This window comes from Ranitomeya imitator, chromosome 10 (assembly GCF_032444005.1).
Source record: "Ranitomeya imitator isolate aRanImi1 chromosome 10, aRanImi1.pri, whole genome shotgun sequence".
NCBI lineage: Eukaryota > Metazoa > Chordata > Amphibia > Anura > Dendrobatidae > Ranitomeya > Ranitomeya imitator.
In genome coordinates this window covers 21,518,034-21,534,605 of record NC_091291.1, presented here as the reverse complement: position 1 = coordinate 21,534,605, position 16,572 = coordinate 21,518,034, and the positions used below count along the sequence as shown (strand labels likewise).

At 34.8% G+C, this 16,572-nt stretch overlaps 1 protein-coding gene across 1 annotated transcript in view; it reads right to left on the bottom strand.

Annotated features, from left to right (window-relative positions):
• Positions 1–817: 817 nt before the first annotated feature.
• Positions 818–16,572, bottom strand: part of LOC138652169 (uncharacterized) — a 104,260-nt gene continuing 88,505 nt past the window's right edge. Inside the window, exons 17-19 of the mRNA XM_069742937.1 lie at positions 11,394–11,499; positions 10,924–11,014; positions 818–3,526 (exon numbers count right to left, since the gene is read on the bottom strand). Coding sequence (XP_069599038.1) covers positions 3,341–3,526; positions 10,924–11,014; positions 11,394–11,499 — 383 coding nt within the window. The 3' untranslated portion in view covers positions 818–3,340. The remainder of the gene's footprint in view (positions 3,527–10,923; positions 11,015–11,393; positions 11,500–16,572) is intronic.

Sequence of the window (16,572 nt, the reverse complement as noted above, 5' to 3'; positions counted from 1 at the left end):
ATTTTAACTTGCCATTGTCTATTTGCTATTTATCAAATGACAAAAAATTATAGGAAAATACAGATATTGTTTAAATTTATGGATGTAAATTCAATTTCTATTTGTTGAATATTTTTAATTTCTAAAAAAAAAATGCATGTTCTTTTATATACTTTGGTAATTGGCATTCCATAAGCGTTGCTTATCCCTTACTGTAGGATCAGTTGGTTACGGATGACTTTTGAAGAAGGTGACGACTACTGATTGTCTCACATGGACTAGTGCTTTCTCTTTAAAAATAAGTAAATTATAGGGCAATCTGATTTGGGCACCTTTGTGTTCATGGCTCCGATAGCAGTCATCTCGAGTGCCTCTATAACAGCATAAAATATACATGTCCATGACTTTACATTGTAAGAATTTTTATACAAACAGTTCTCATACACTTGTATCTATTTTTCAATAAACTAAAATTTATTTAACAATTAGGAAAATTATTTATTTAAATGAAAAAATATCCCTTTCTTAAACTTTGCAAAAAATTGATAATGTAATGCTACAAACATAAAATATTTTTTATAGAAAATAATGATAAACATTGATCTAAATAAATATATAGACAGATTGTGCCTTGTTATATTCAGACAAAAGTTTCAAACACTCAGCTTATTTCCAGTTATAATCTAAATTTTGTATATATATTTTTTTGTTTTTGCGCAATAATATCTTTTGCCCTCAGTTAAAAAAATATCATGGGGAGAGACAAAAGTGTCATTTTACCTATTCCTTTCATCACCATGACTTACATAGAAAAATATTAAGATTTGAGAATCCTTAGTGGTTGATACCTTTTAATGGTTAACTGAAAAGATGGTAACAAATCGCAAGCTTTCGAGTGTACTATGATCTCTTCATCAGGCATAGAATATCACAAACTCTTAAGAGTCACATATATATGCACAACGGGACACAGGACTAATGCAATAGATAAGTGATGTGAAGCAGAACTATCAGTATGGGAGAGGGAAAAACAGTAGTGGGCGTAAATATTGGAACAGTTTATAGATAAAGAGTGTGAAAGTTTTATTGTCCTGTGATTGAGGTCTGGTCCATGAATATGATGCCACCACAAGGTCTGAGGAGCACATTCCTTAGTTGATGTACAAACATATAAATCCATGCAACACATTCATTCCTGCACTGAATGTGTCAAAGATTGTCTTACGCTTATTCTCCCAGACTCTTCCGTCTCTCTGAGATTTGAAGTTACCTTATAATACTAGTAATTTCATCTCCATAGTTCTGCGATCAGGGATACAAAAATGTTTGGCCACAGGTAGATTTATTCTTTTTTCTTTCATTGAGTGGCGATGAGAATTCATCCTTATTCTAAGTTTTTGTCTTGTCTCCTCTACATACAGACCCCCAGTTGGACATTTGGTACATATCGTTAAGTACCCTACACAAGCTTAATTTCAGTAGTAGTTGACTGTTGAGCTGATGGAGGGATGACATTGATTAAACTGTTCATGGAACGTCTTTAGCTGTGGCTCAGACTGCATCCAAATGATTAAAAACATCGTCAATGAAGCTGTAGTAAGTCAGAGACCTGATGAGACATGAGGACAAAACGTCACTTTCAAGCTTGGCCATGAAAAGATTTGGATACTGTGGAGCCAGTTTACTTTCCATTGCTGTACCAGTCTCCTGTTGATATATCTTATCAAATTCAAAGTAATTGTGGGTGAGGATGAATTTTGAAAGTTTCGCCACAGAATCAGCATCAATTCCTATAATTTCCATGAAGACTTTGCAGCCATTTAATCCATCCTGGTGTGGTATATCAGAGTACAAATATTCCACATCCATGGTGGCCAGGATTGTTCCTTCTGGTAGAGGACCTATTGCTGCTAATTTATTCAATAGGTCAGTTGTGTCCTCCTGAATAGTGTTGAGTGAATTTTTCAAAATTCGATCATTGGCCAGTATTGTTTTTGCATTATTCGCCAAACATCATTGGAGTCAATGAGAGTAGAAATTACCAAATATGTTCGGAAACGATCATCAAACATAAATTCGGCACAAATAGGGTACCAATATAGCACAAATATGGCAAATTCAGATTCTGCGACCGACTCCGCACATATTCGCTCAACTCTAGTCCTGAATGTAGTTGGGTGTATACTTGAACAGTGATATAAGAATACCCTCTACCCATCCAGATACCTGCTCAGTAAGGGTGCCCACACATGAAATAATTGGTGTTCCTGGATTTCCAGATTTGTGAATGTAGATTGTCCCTATTCTTGAACTCTCTGGCATCGGGTCGTCAACTCTTATGGATTTGTCAGTCAGACAAGACTCCAACTTGTCTGTTTGCTTCCTGCATGTAGTCTGATGTTTTCATCATGACTATCGCACCACCCTTGTCAGCAGGTTTAATGATGATTTATTTGTTGGTTTTCAAAGGCTGTATGGCCTTTCTCTCCTGGGCTCTGATGTTGGATGCTTGTCTCCTGTTTGTACCTATGATGGTGGATTTTATCAAATGTCTGAAGGAGTCTATATAGTTATCCAAATGAGGGTTGCGTTCAGGTGGAGATGCCAAATTTGACCTCTTCTTGGTCATAGAGATCCTTCTTTCTTCAGTCCAAGTAGGTTCTCAATCTTCCATAACATTGAAATATTCCCTCAGGCGCAGTCTCCTGAAATAAGTTTCCATATCACTGCAGAGTTCTGTTTTATCTAAGGCCCTAGTAGGACAAATGAGAGTCCTCTAAAAAGCACGGCCAGCTCCACTTTGTTGGGTTTATTTTCTGAGAGATTGATGACGTGGTTAGACGCTTTTGTGTCTCGAATGGGGTGGTTGTCCAAGTAGTCAGGTTTTGGCTTTCTTTCCTAACTCCTGAATTGAGGCGCAATCTATGTAGTTTCTTTACCTTGTTATGAATCAGAAGGGTCCGTAGTTTGTTGTAGTATTGTTCTAATTTTTGCTCTGCGTTTTCTGTAAGTGTTTTCCTCAGAGTTTCAAATTGCCCTTGGACTTTACGCTTGAAGTTGTAGAAGACATGCAAGAGGTGGTTCCTTCTCAGAAGTCTTGTGACAAAGGTTTTGTGCCTAATGAGTATTGTAGGTAAGAAGAATTGGGTTTGCAATCCAGTGTCCTTTCTCTTTTTTGCATTTAAATAAGAAAAAAATGTCGCTCTCCAGTTGTCAAGTTACAAAGGAATATTCAGAAGCTCGAGATTATGAAGATAAGATCTACCGTAAAGCCAAAAGATTTCATCATAGATGTCAATAACAGAAGTTGAAGGCAGGATACATTTTGGGGCACACAACAGGTAAAATAAGGCCGATTATTTTATTTAGGCGGAGCTTTCTTTATTTCTGCATATTCCATCTCAATATCTTCTTGGTTTTGAGGAATCTTATGTTTCAATTTGGAGAATTTAACGCTCGAATACTGAACGTCACCTGAATTCACATAGATAGAGTCATCTACTTCACTCCCTCCTTTTTGTAAAGTCTTTTCTGTCGAAGAAACATCCTAGATGAAGTCAAAAGGTGAAACTGTTAACATTTTTCTCGGTATTAGGCTCACTCACACGTCAGTCGATTTTCTCATGCAAGAGATACGGCCCGATTATGCAAATGTGCATATGCGGAAATGTGCACAGGTGCGGAGGATATGGACAAAGTAATTTCTCCATTATTTCCGTCGCCAGTGTCCGCGGTAATTGATATCGCACTCACTGTAGTCGAAGATTTCACATGAACCCGTAGACTTGCATGGGGGCGTGCGATATGATTCTCCAATTCACTTGTAGCATACTGACATTGTTATCTCAGGATGAAACTGCATGAGAAAATAATGGCTGCCCTAAACTGCACCATTGCATAACATTGGGCGCAGTGTTATGCCCCAAAGCTTCAGATAACACTCAGCTGTGTTAGTGTAAGTGAGGCCTTATAGTAGTTATACTGTTGTACATAGGGGCAGTATTATAGTAGTTATGTTCTTGTACATAGAGGCAGTATTATAGTAGTTCTATTCTTGTACATAGGTGCAGTATTATAGTAGTTATATTCTTACACATAGGGGCAGTATTATAGTAGTTATATTCTTGTAGATAGGGGCAGTATTATAGTGGTTATATTCTTGTACATAGGAGCAGTATTATTGTAGTTATATTCTTATACATAAGAGCAGTATTATAGTGGTTATATTCTTGTACATAGGGAGCAGTATTATAGTAGTTATATTCTTATACATAAGAGAAGTATTATAGTAGTTATATTCTTGTACATAGGGGCAGTATTATAGTAGTTATATTCTTATACATAAGAGCAGTATTATAGTAGTTATATTCTTGTACATAGGGGCAGTATTAGAGTAGTTAAATTCTTATACATAAGAGCAGTATTATAGTAGTTATATTCTTGTACATAGGGGGCAGTATTATAGTAGTTATATTCTTGTACATAGGGGGCAGTATTATAGTAGTTATATTCTTGTACATAGGGGCAGTATTATAGTAGTTATATTCTTGTACATAGGAGCAGTATTATAGTAGTTATATTCTTGTACATAGGAGCAGTATTATAGTAGTTATATTCTTGTACATAGGGAGCAGTATTATAGTAGTTATATTCTTATACATAAGAGCAGTATTATAGTAGTTATATTCTTGTACATAGGGGCAGTATTATAGTAGTTATATTCTTGTACATAGGGAGCAGTATTATAGTAGTTATATTCTTGTACGTAGGGAGCAGTATTATAGTAGTTATATTCTTATACATAAGAGCAGTATTATAGTAGTTATATTCTTGTACATAGGGGCAGTATTATAGTAGTTATATTCTTATACATAAGAGCAGTATTATAGTAGTTATATTCTTGTACATAGGGGCAGTATTATAGTAGTTATGTTCTTGTACATAGAGGCAGTATTATAGTAGTTATATTCTTGTACATAGGTGCAGTATTATAGTAGTTATATTCTTACACATAGGGGCAGTATTATAGTAGTTATATTCTTGTACATAGGGGCAGTATTATAGTGGTTATATTCTTGTACATAGGAGCAGTATTATTGTAGTTATATTCTTATACATAAGAGCAGTATTATAGTGGTTATATTCTTGTACATAGGGAGCAGTATTATAGTAGTTATATTCTTATACATAAGAGAAGTATTATAGTAGTTATATTCTTACACATAGGGGCAGTATTATAGTAGTTATATTCTTGTACATAGGGGCAGTATTATAGTGGTTATATTCTTGTACATAGGAGCAGTATTATTGTAGTTATATTCTTATACATAAGAGCAGTATTATAGTGGTTATATTCTTGTACATAGGGAGCAGTATTATAGTAGTTATATTCTTATACATAAGAGAAGTATTATAGTAGTTATATTCTTGTACATAGGGGCAGTATTATAGTAGTTATATTCTTATACATAAGAGCAGTATTATAGTAGTTATATTCTTGTACATAGGGGCAGTATTAGAGTAGTTATATTCTTATACATAAGAGCAGTATTATAGTAGTTATATTCTTGTACATAGGGGGCAGTATTATAGTAGTTATATTCTTGTACATAGGGGGCAGTATTATAGTAGTTATATTCTTGTACATAGGGGCAGTATTATAGTAGTTATATTCTTGTACATAGGAGCAGTATTATAGTAGTTATATTCTTGTACATAGGAGCAGTATTATAGTAGTTATATTCTTATACATAAGAGCAGTATTATAGTAGTTATATTCTTGTACATAGGGGCAGTATTATAGTAGTTATATTCTTGTACATAGGGAGCAGTATTATAGTAGTTATATTCTTGTACATAGGGAGCAGTATTATAGTAGTTATATTCTTATACATAAGAGCAGTATTATAGTAGTTATATTCTTGTACATAGGGGCAGTATTATAGTAGTTATATTCTTATACATAAGAGCAGTATTATAGTAGTTATATTCTTGTACATAGGGGCAGTATTATAGTAGTTATATTCTTATACATAAGAGCAGTATTATAGTAGTTATATTCTTGTACATAGGGGGCAGTATTATAGTAGTTATATTCTTGTACATAGGGGGCAGTATTATAGTAGTTATATTCTTGTACATAGGGGCAGTATTATAGTAGTTATATTCTTGTACATAGGAGCAGTATTATAGTAGTTATATTCTTGTACATAGGGGGCAGTATTATAGTAGTTATATTCTTGTACATAGGGGGCAGTATTATAGTAGTTATATTCTTGTACATAGGGAGCAGTATTATAGTAGTTATATTCTTATACATAAGAGCAGTATTATAGTAGTTATATTCTTGTACATAGGGGCAGTATTATAGTAGTTCTATTCTTGTACATAGGTGCAGTATTATAGTAGTTATATTCTTACACATAGGGGCAGTATTATAGTAGTTATATTCTTGTACATAGGAGCAGTATTATAGTAGTTATATTCTTGTACATAGGAGCAGTATTATAGTAGTTATATTCTTATACATAAGAGCAGTATTATAGTAGTTATATTCTTGTACATAGGGGCAGTATTATAGTAGTTATATTCTTATACATAAGAGCAGTATTATAGTAGTTATATTCTTGTACATAGGGGGCAGTATTATAGTAGTTATATTCTTGTACATAGGGGGCAGTATTATAGTAGTTATATTCTTGTACATAGGGGCAGTATTATAGTAGTTATATTCTTGTACATAGGAGCAGTATTATAGTAGTTATATTCTTGTACATAGGGGGCAGTATTATAGTAGTTATATTCTTGTACATAGGGGGCAGTATTATAGTAGTTATATTCTTGTACATAGGGAGCAGTATTATAGTAGTTATATTCTTATACATAAGAGCAGTATTATAGTAGTTATATTCTTGTACATAGGGGCAGTATTATAGTAGTTCTATTCTTGTACATAGGTGCAGTATTATAGTAGTTATATTCTTACACATAGGGGCAGTATTATAGTAGTTATATTCTTGTACATAGGAGCAGTATTATAGTAGTTATATTCTTGTACATAGGAGCAGTATTATAGTAGTTATATTCTTATACATAAGAGCAGTATTATAGTAGTTATATTCTTGTACATAGGGGCAGTATTATAGTAGTTATATTCTTATACATAAGAGCAGTATTATAGTAGTTATATTCTTGTACATAGGGGCAGTATTATAGTAGTTATATTCTTATACATAAGAGCAGTATTATAGTAGTTATATTCTTGTACATAGGGGCAGTATTATAGTAGTTATATTCTTATACATAAGAGCAGTATTATAGTAGTTATATTCTTGTACATAGGGGGCAGTATTATAGTAGTTATATTCTTGTACATAGGGGGCAGTATTATAGTAGTTATATTCTTGTACATAGGGGCAGTATTATAGTAGTTATATTCTTGTACATAGGAGCAGTATTATAGTAGTTATATTCTTGTACATAGGGGGCAGTATTATAGTAGTTATATTCTTGTACATAGGGGGCAGTATTATAGTAGTTATATTCTTGTACATAGGGAGCAGTATTATAGTAGTTATATTCTTATACATAAGAGCAGTATTATAGTAGTTATATTCTTGTACATAGGGGCAGTATTATAGTAGTTCTATTCTTGTACATAGGTGCAGTATTATAGTAGTTATATTCTTACACATAGGGGCAGTATTATAGCAGTTATATTCTTGTACATAGGGGCAGTATTATAGTGGTTATATTCTTGTACATAGGAGCAGTATTATTGTAGTTATATTCTTATACATAAGAGCAGTATTATAGTGGTTATATTCTTGTACATAGGGAGCAGTATTATAGTAGTTATATTCTTATACATAAGAGAAGTATTATAGTAGTTATATTCTTGTACATAGGGGCAGTATTATAGTAGTTATATTCTTATACATAAGAGCAGTATTATAGTAGTTATATTCTTGTACATAGTGGCAGTATTAGAGTAGTTATATTCTTATACATAAGAGCAGTATTATAGTAGTTATATTCTTGTACATAGGGGGCAGTATTATAGTAGTTATATTCTTGTACATAGGGGGCAGTATTATAGTGGTTATATTCTTGTACATAAGAGCAGTATTATAGTAGTTATATTCTTGTACATAGGGGCAGTATTATAGTAGTTATATTCTTGTACATAGGGAGCAGTATTATAGTAGTTATATTCTTGTACATAGGGAGCAGTATTATAGTAGTTATATTCTTATACATAAGAGCAGTATTATAGTAGTTATATTCTTGTACATAGGGGCAGTATTATAGTAGTTATATTCTTATACATAAGAGCAGTATTATAGTAGTTATATTCTTGTACATAGGGGCAGTATTATAGTAGTTATATTCTTATACATAAGAGCAGTATTATAGTAGTTATATTCTTGTACATAGGGGGCAGTATTATAGTAGTTATATTCTTGTACATAGGGGGCAGTATTATAGTAGTTATATTCTTGTACATAGGGGCAGTATTATAGTAGTTATATTCTTGTACATAGGAGCAGTATTATAGTAGTTATATTCTTGTACATAGGGGCAGTATTATAGTAGTTATATTCTTGTACATAGGGGGCAGTATTATAGTAGTTATATTATTGTACATAGGGAGCAGTATTATAGTAGTTATATTCTTATACATAAGAGCAGTATTATAGTAGTTATATTCTTGTACATAGGGGCAGTATTATAGTAGTTATATTCTTATACATAAGAGCAGTATTATAGTGGTTATATTCTTGTACATAGGGAGCAGTATTATAGTAGTTATATTCTTATACATAAGAGAAGTATTATAGTAGTTATATTCTTGTACATAGGGGCAGTATTATAGTAGTTATATTCGTATACATAAGAGCAGTATTATAGTAGTTATATTCTTGTACATAGGGGCAGTATTATAGTAGTTATATTCTTATACATAAGAGCAGTATTATAGTAGTTATATTCTTGTACATCGGAGCAGTATTATTGTAGTTATATTCTTGTACATAGGAGCAGTATTATAGTAGTTATATTCTTGTACATAGGAGGCAGTATTATAGTAGTTATATTCTTGTACATAGGGGCAGTATTATAGTAGTTATATTCTAGTACATAGGAGCAGAATTATAGTAGTTATATTCTTGTACATAGGAGCAGTATTATAGTAGTTATATTCTTGTACATAGGAGCAGTATTATAGTAGTTATATTCTTGTACATAGGAGGCAGTATTATAGTAGTTATATTCTTGTACATAGGAGCAGTATTATAGTAGTTATATTCTTGTACATAGGGGTAGTATTATAGTAGTTATATTCTTGTACATAGGGGCAGTATTATAGTAGTTATATTCTTGTACATAGGAGCAGAATTATAGTAGTTATATTCTTGTACATAGGAGCAGTATTATAGTAGTTATATTCTTGTACATAGGAGCAGTATTATAGTAGTTATATTCTTGTACATAGGAGCAGTATTATAGTAGTTATATTCTTATACATAGGAGCAGTATTATAGTAATTATATTCTTGTACATAGGGGCAGTATTATAGTAGTTATATTCTTGTACATAGGAGCAGTATTATAGTAGTTATATTCTTGTACATAGGAGTAGTATTATAGTAGTTATATTCTTGTACATAGGGGGCAGTATTATAGTAGTTATATTCTTGTACATAGGAGCAGTATTATAGTAGTTATATTCTTGTACATAGGAGCAGTGTTATAGTAGTTATATTCTTGTACATAGGGGGCAGTATTATAGTAGTTATATTCTTGTACATCGGAGCAGTATTATAGTAGTTATATTCTTGTACATAGGAGCAGTATTATAGTAGTTATATTCTTGTACATAGGAGGCAGTATTATAGTAGTTATATTCTTGTACATAGGAGCAGTATTATAGTAGTTATATTCTTGTACATAGGAGCAGTATTATAGTAGTTATATTCTTATACATAAGAGCAGTATTATAGTAGTTATATTCTTGTACATAGGGGGCAGTATTATAGTAGTTATATTCTTGTACATAGGAGCAGTATTATAGTAGTTATATTCTTGTACATAGGAGCAGTATTATAGTAGTTATATTCTTGTACATAGGAGCAGTATTATAGTAGTTATATTCTTATACATAAGAGCAGTATTATAGTAGTTATATTCTTGTACATAGGGGGCAGTATTATAGTAGTTATATTCTTGTACATCGGAGCAGTATTATAGTAGTTATATTCTTGTACATAGGAGCAGTATTATAGTAGTTATATTCTTGTACATAGGAGGCAGTATTATAGTAGTTATATTCTTGTACATAGGAGCAGTATTATAGTAGTTATATTCTTGTACATAGGAGCAGTATTATAGTAGTTATATTCTTATACATAAGAGCAGTATTATAGTAGATATATCCTTGTACATAGGGGCAGTATTATAGTAGTTATATTCTTGTACATAGGAGCAGTATTATAGTAGTTATATTCTTGTACATAGGGGCAGCATTATAGTAGTTATATTCTTGTACATAGGAGCAGTATTATAGTAGTTATATTCTTGTACATAGGAGCAGTATTATAGTAGTTATATTCTTGTACATAGGAGCAGTATTATAGTAGTTATATTCTTGTACATAGGAGCAGTATTATAGTAGTTATATTCTTGTACATAGGAGCAGTATTATAGTAGTTATATTCTTGTACATAGGAGCAGTATTATAGTAGTTATATTCTTGTACATAGGGGCAGCATTATAGTAGTTATATTCTTGTACATAGGAGGCAGTATTATAGTAGTTATATTCTTGTACATAGGAGCAGTATTATAGTAGTTATATTCTTATACATAAGAGCAGTATTGTAGTGGTTATATTCTTGTACATAGGGAGCAGTGTATAAGAGACAGCACTTGTTTTCTCAGTTACTTACTGGTTTAGTAAATTCTGCATAGCTGTATGTATCATTTGTATGATTTGCACTTGTGTTTTTCAGGTTCTCATCAGCATTTTGTTTTCTTTTCCTGAAAGAGAAATACTGTATATAAGTAATTAAATATATAGTATATGTAAGATTGAAAACAAATACAGAAAAAATAATTTGTAATAAAAAGGTATACATTGTTACATTAATTTGTTCTTTTGATCATGTGTTATTGCTTAAATTTGGCATTTTTCATAGAATTTAGTTATAGATAAAAAAATTTGTAAAACTAATGGCTCAAACATCACATATTCAATTCAAAATGACCCATCACTATCTTTTCTTAGCTGAAAAAGCTGCATTTCTTATTTAAATTTGCATTTTTATTTATTTTTGTACAAGGTTTATTTTTAACACTGTCAACCACCCCTAATGTATGTTTTATTTTCAGTTTGGATGGAAGCATTAGAGTCACTTACTTTCTGAAGAACAAATATAGTAAAACTCCTATTAATATTATCAGCAAAAGCAAAATTACTCCGCTTACTGCACCCGCAATCACAGGGCTATTTTGTGATTTTGCACCTAAAAAGAGAGAACAAAATATTACTGTTTTTCTTGTTTCATTTTTATTTCAGCAGCTATCTTTTATAGAGGAAACCCGGGTAACATTCATTATAATTGTTTTTATATTTAGAAATTTAAACTTTTTATCAACATCAAAAATATATACAGTACAGACCGAAAGTCTGGACAAACCTTCTCATTTAAAGATTTTTCTGTATTTTCAGGACCATGAAAATTGTACATTCACACTGAAGGCATCAAAACTATGAATTAACACATGTGGAATTATATACTTAACAAAAAAGTGTGAAACAACTGAAATTATGTCTTATATTCTAGGTTCTTCAAAGTAGCCACCTTTTGCTTTGATGACTGCTTTGCACACTCTTGGCATTCTCTTGATGAGCTTCAAGAGGTAGTCACCGGGAATGGTCTTCCAACAATCTTGAAGGAGTTCCCAGAGATGCTTAGCACTTGTTGGCCCTTTTGCCTTCCCTCTGCGGTCCAGCTCACCCCAAACCATCTCGATTGGGTTCAGGTCTGGTGACTGTGGAGGCCAGGTCATCTGGTGTAGCACCCCATCACTCTCCTTCTTGGTCAAACAGCCCTTACATAGCCTGGAGGTGTGTTTGGGGTCATTGTCCTGTTGAAAAATAAATGATGGTCCAACTAAACGCAAACTGGATGGAATAGCATGCCGCTGCAAGATGCTGTGGTAGCCATGCTGGTTCAGTATGCCTTCAATTTAGAATAAATCCCCAACAGTGTCACCAGCAAAGCCCCCCCACACCATCACACCTCCTCCTCCATGCTTCACGGTGGGAACCAGGCATGTAGAGTCCATCCTTTCACCTTTTCTGCGTCGCACAAAGACACGGTGGTTGGAACCAAAGATCTCAAATTTGGACTCATCAGACCAAAGCACAGATTTCCACTGGTCTAATGTCCATTCCTTGTGTTCTTTAGCCCAAACAAGTCTCTTCTGCTTGTTGCCTGTCCTTAGCAGTGGTTTCCTAGCAGCTATTTTACCATGAAGGCCTGCTGCACAAAGTCTCCTCTTAACAGTTGTTGCAGAGATGTGTCTGCTGCTAGAACTCTGTGTGGCATTGACCTGGTCTCTAATCTGAGCTGCTGTTAACCTGCGATTTCTGATGCTGGTGACTCGGATAAACTTATCCTCAGAAGCAGAGGTGACTCTTGGTCTTCCTTTCCTGGGGCAGTCCTCATGTGAGCCAGTTTCTTTGTAGCGCTTGATAGTTTTTGCCACTGCACTTGGGGACACTTTCAAAGTTTTCCCAATTTTTCAGACTGACTGACCTTCATTTCTTAAAGTAATGATGGCCATTTGTTTTTCTTTACTTAGCTGCTTTTTTCTTGCCATAATACAAATTCTAACAGTCTATTCAGTAGGACTATCAGCTGTGTATCCACCAGGCTTCTGCACAACACAACTGATGGTCCCAACCCCATTTATAAGGCAAGAAATCCCACTTATTAAACCTGACAGGGCACACCTGTGAAGTGAAAATCATTCCTGGTGACTACCTCTTGAAGCTCATCAAGAGAATGCCAAGAGTGTGGAAAGCAGTCATCAAAGCAACTGGCGGCTACTTTGAAGAACCCAGAATATAAGAGATATTTTCAGTTATTTCACACTTTTTTGTTAAGTATATAATTCCACATGTGTTAATTCATAGTTTTGATGCCTTCAGTGTGAATGTACAATTTTCATAGTCATGAAAATACAGAAAAATCTTTAAATGAGAAGGTGTGTCCAAACTTTTGGTCTGTACCGTATATAAAAAATAAATGATTTTTTTTTAATACCCAGTTTTACCACTAAAAGGCTGCTGCATTCCCTGCCTCAGCTTTTATACAGGCTATGACAGATCCTCCTGATTAATGAGTGATGTGACTGATGCAAAGCATTTTGGGGAATCCTACCAAAGATCTTCTCTCTCATAATCTTCTGCAATGTGTAAAAATGACATCAGCCATTTTTGGTAATTTGCATAAAAGAATGACATAGTGTTTGAATTTGCTGGTTTCAGCTAATTCCTAAAAAAAAGTTAACACAATTTCGATTGAGCTCTGCTTTCCAGAATTTTCCCATACTTCTGGATAATGTTGACCTAAAGTTACATTAGATTTTCACAAAAGTCGACAAAGAGAACGAAAGCAAAGGAATGAGTTGAAAATATTAGATTTTGTAATTTCTAAATAAGGTAGATGATCCATTAACACGTATCTGTGAATAAGAAAAGTATGAGAACTTTTATGAGTCACATTTAAATGGGTTGTCCGGTCACATGCACTGTGAGCTGTGGGGATTTGCCGGTTTGAGACCAGGGACCGGAGGGTATGTATGAGTTATACATTCTCCTGGCCAATGGGCATGGCATTGCTCACCATACACTTGTCTGGAGCGAGGCTGCACCCATTAGTCAGACATGCCCACTGGCCTTCTGCTTCACTAGTTGGGGACTGGTCGTGGCTCTATACAAGTGCGTGGACCGAGGTCACGCCCACTGGCCGGGAGTATGCATAACTCATACATACCCTCCGGTCTTGTGTCTGAAAAACGGTGAATATCCGCACTACACAGTGCACTCTGAGGGGTTTCATAAGTCTACCATCACACAGAGTAATAGAAGACATCAAAACAAATATTATCTTCCGCAGGAGTGGTTGACCCATGAAGATCACTCTAACACTTAGGCCTCAAGTAGCCCTTGAGGACACAAAGAAGTCCAAGGAAACCTGTAAGAAACTAAGACCTCTATCTTGTTAGCTAAGTTTCATGAGCCCACCATCAGGAAGAAACTGAAAAACAATGGTGTACCAGGAGAAAACTACTGTTTTTCAACAAGAGCATTGCTTGTTATCTGCAGTTTGCTAAGGTTCACCTGGACAAGCCAGAAGGCTACTAGAACAAATGAGGCCAATATAAAGCTTTTTGTTTTAAATGAGAAACATTATGTTTGGAGAAAGAAAAACATGGAATTACAGCATAAACACCCCCTACATCTGTGACACATGGCGTTGGTAGTATCATGGCTACCATCGGTGATGGAACAATGAATTCTAAAAGAAGATGTCAGGACATCTGTTCAAGTCCCGAATCTCAAGAGAGCGGAAGTCATGCAGCAAGACAACGACCAAAAGCCACAAGTCATTCTGCAAAAGGAAAGTTACATACAGAAGGATAAACTTGACTTTAATCCCTTACTGACGTTGGACGAGATAGTACGTCCAATGTTAGTACCACCGCTTTGATGTGGGCTCCAGTGGTGAGCTTGCATCAAAGCCGGGACATGTCAGCTGTTTTGAACAGTGACATGTGCCCGCAGTAGACACGGGTGGAATCGCGATCCACCCGCTACTATTATCTAGTTAAATGCTGCTGTCAAACTCTGACAGCAACATTTGATTCGCGCTTCTGGCCATTGGGCTGGAAATACGCGCACTGCTGACCTCCGTCACGTGATCGACAGTCATTGGTTCGTCGGCATAACAACCAGAGGTCTCCTTGAGACCTCTATGGTTGTTGATGCCAGATTGCTATGAGCACCACCTTGTGGTCGGCACTCATAGCAATGCAGTAATTCTGCCACATAGAGGCGATCTGAGCATCGCCTCTACATAGCACAGACGATTGAGCTATGTCAACATCTAGCCTAACATGGAGGCTATTGAAGCATGCCAAAAGTAAAAAAAAAGTTTAAAAAAAAGTAGAAAAAAATAAAAGTTCAAATTACCCATTCAAAATAAAACAATAATAAAAAAAAAGAAACATACACATATTTGGTATCGCCGCATTCAGAATCGCCCGATCTACCAATAAAAAAAAGGATTAACCTGATCGCTAAATAGTGTAGCGAGAAAAAAATTGAAACCCCAGAATTACTTTTTTTGGGTCGCTGCGACATTGAATTAAAATGCAATAATAGGCGATTAAAATAACATATCTGCACAAATGTGGCATCGTTAAAAATGTCAGCTTAGTGCGCAAAAAATGAGCCCCATCCAACCCGAGATCACGAAAAATGGAGACGCTATGGGTCTCAGAAAATTGCACAATTTTTTTTGCAAACTTTGGAATTTTTTTTCCACCACTTAGATAAAAAAGAACCTAGACATATTTGGTGTCTATGAACTCGTAATGACCTGGAGAATCATAATGGTCAGTTTTAGCATTTAGTGAACCCAGCAAAAAAGCCAAACAAAAAACAATTGAGGACTCTCAATTCTAAATTTTTTTCAAACAAAAAACCAGTATGAGATAGCACTTTTTTGCAATTTCACCGCATTTGGAATATTTTTCCTTTTTTCGAGTACATGACATGTTGAAACTAGGCTTGAGCGAAACGGATCGGACAAATTCAAAAGTCGCCGACTTTTGGCAAAGTCGGGTTTCATGAAACCCGACCCGATCCTAGTGTGGGATCGGCCATGCGGTCGGCGATCTTCGCGCCAAAGTCACGTTTCGTATGACGCGCTTGGTGCCATTTTTTCAGCCAATGAAGGAGCGTGGGCAGAGTGATGACATAGGTCTAAGGGGCGTGCACGCCTATCGCCATCTTGTCGCTTGTGCGCTGTAGCGATTTGCAATGTGTAACACCAGCTTGTCTATTCAGGGACGGAGGAGAGAGAGAGAGAGAAAAAAAATATATAAAAAAATATTACCCATTGACTTTGCATTGGGTTTCGTGTTTCGGTCGATCCCCGACTTTTCGCCATAATCGGCCGATTTCACTCGACTCAACTTTTGAGATAGTCGGGTTTCGCGAAACCCAACTCGACCCTAAAAAAGTAAAAGTCGCTCAACCCTAGTTGAAACCAATGGTGTTGTTCAAAAGTACAACTCATCACGCTAAAAATAAGCCCTCACATGGCCATATTGACGGAAAATTAAAAAAGTTAAGGATCTGGAAAGAAAGGGAGGTAAAAACGAAAGCGCAAAATTGAAAAAAGCTCCTGTCAAGAAGGGGTTAATCCTATAAAATATCTTGGAAGGACCAGAAGCAATAATTTAATGGAAGAAACCAAACAATTTCACAGCTTTCTTCATAAGAAGTAATTGGCTAGAAC